General features: G+C 70.3%; 1 protein-coding gene across 1 annotated transcript in view; it reads right to left on the bottom strand.

The window, feature by feature from the left end:
* Positions 1 to 344, bottom strand: part of UBAC1 (UBA domain containing 1) — a 25,212-nt gene extending 24,868 nt beyond the window's left edge. The window contains exon 1 of the mRNA XM_019510821.1: positions 105 to 344. Coding sequence (XP_019366366.1) covers positions 105 to 242 — 138 coding nt within the window. The 5' untranslated portion in view covers positions 243 to 344. The remainder of the gene's footprint in view (positions 1 to 104) is intronic.
* Positions 345 to 644: the final 300 nt, after the last annotated feature.

Raw genomic sequence — 644 nt, 5'->3', positions numbered from 1 at the left:
GGGGGGGGGGGGGGCATGTGAGAGACACCCAAGGGCGGGGGGGTGTTCCTCGAGCGGTGCCGCCCCCGAGGCAGCAGGCGCGGCGCGCGCGGCCGGTCCCTTACGTGCTTGAGGCAGCGCTCCTTGAGCTTCTCCACCGTGGTGTCCTCCGAGACCTCTTCCAGCCACTCCGCGCCCTCCGCGCTGCAGACGTGGAGCCGCAGCACTTTGCCGGCGAAGATCTTCTCCTCCTGCACGAACATCGCCGCCCGCTGCCCCCCTCACCGGCCCAGCGGCATGGCGGCGCCCCCGCTGCGCTGAGGGGCCCTGGACCCGCCGCCCTGCACGGCTCCTGTCACGGCCGCGGCCCCTGCTGAGGGGACCAGCCCAGCGCCGGAAGTCGCAGCCGCGCTGCATGCTGGGAGCTGTAGTCTCCCCCTCAGCCGCCTCGCTCACGGCCGGAAGTGGCCGTGCACGGGCTGCCGGGAGTTACGGGCGCCCTGCTGCCGCCGCTGCTGGAGTTTCCGGTGCTTGTGGGAGTTGTAGTCCTCCAACATGGAGACCGGAAAGCGCTGCGGTGCATTGTGGGAATTATAGTTTTCCCCCAATATGGAGGTGGGGAGTCACTGCGGTGCACTGTGGGAAGTATAGCCCCCCCCCCCCCA

This window comes from Gavialis gangeticus, unplaced genomic scaffold (genome assembly GCF_001723915.1).
Source record: "Gavialis gangeticus isolate Ggan-Ray unplaced genomic scaffold, GavGan_comp1, whole genome shotgun sequence".
Taxonomy (NCBI): domain Eukaryota; kingdom Metazoa; phylum Chordata; order Crocodylia; family Gavialidae; genus Gavialis; species Gavialis gangeticus.
This window is presented reverse-complemented; position numbering and strand designations above follow the sequence as displayed.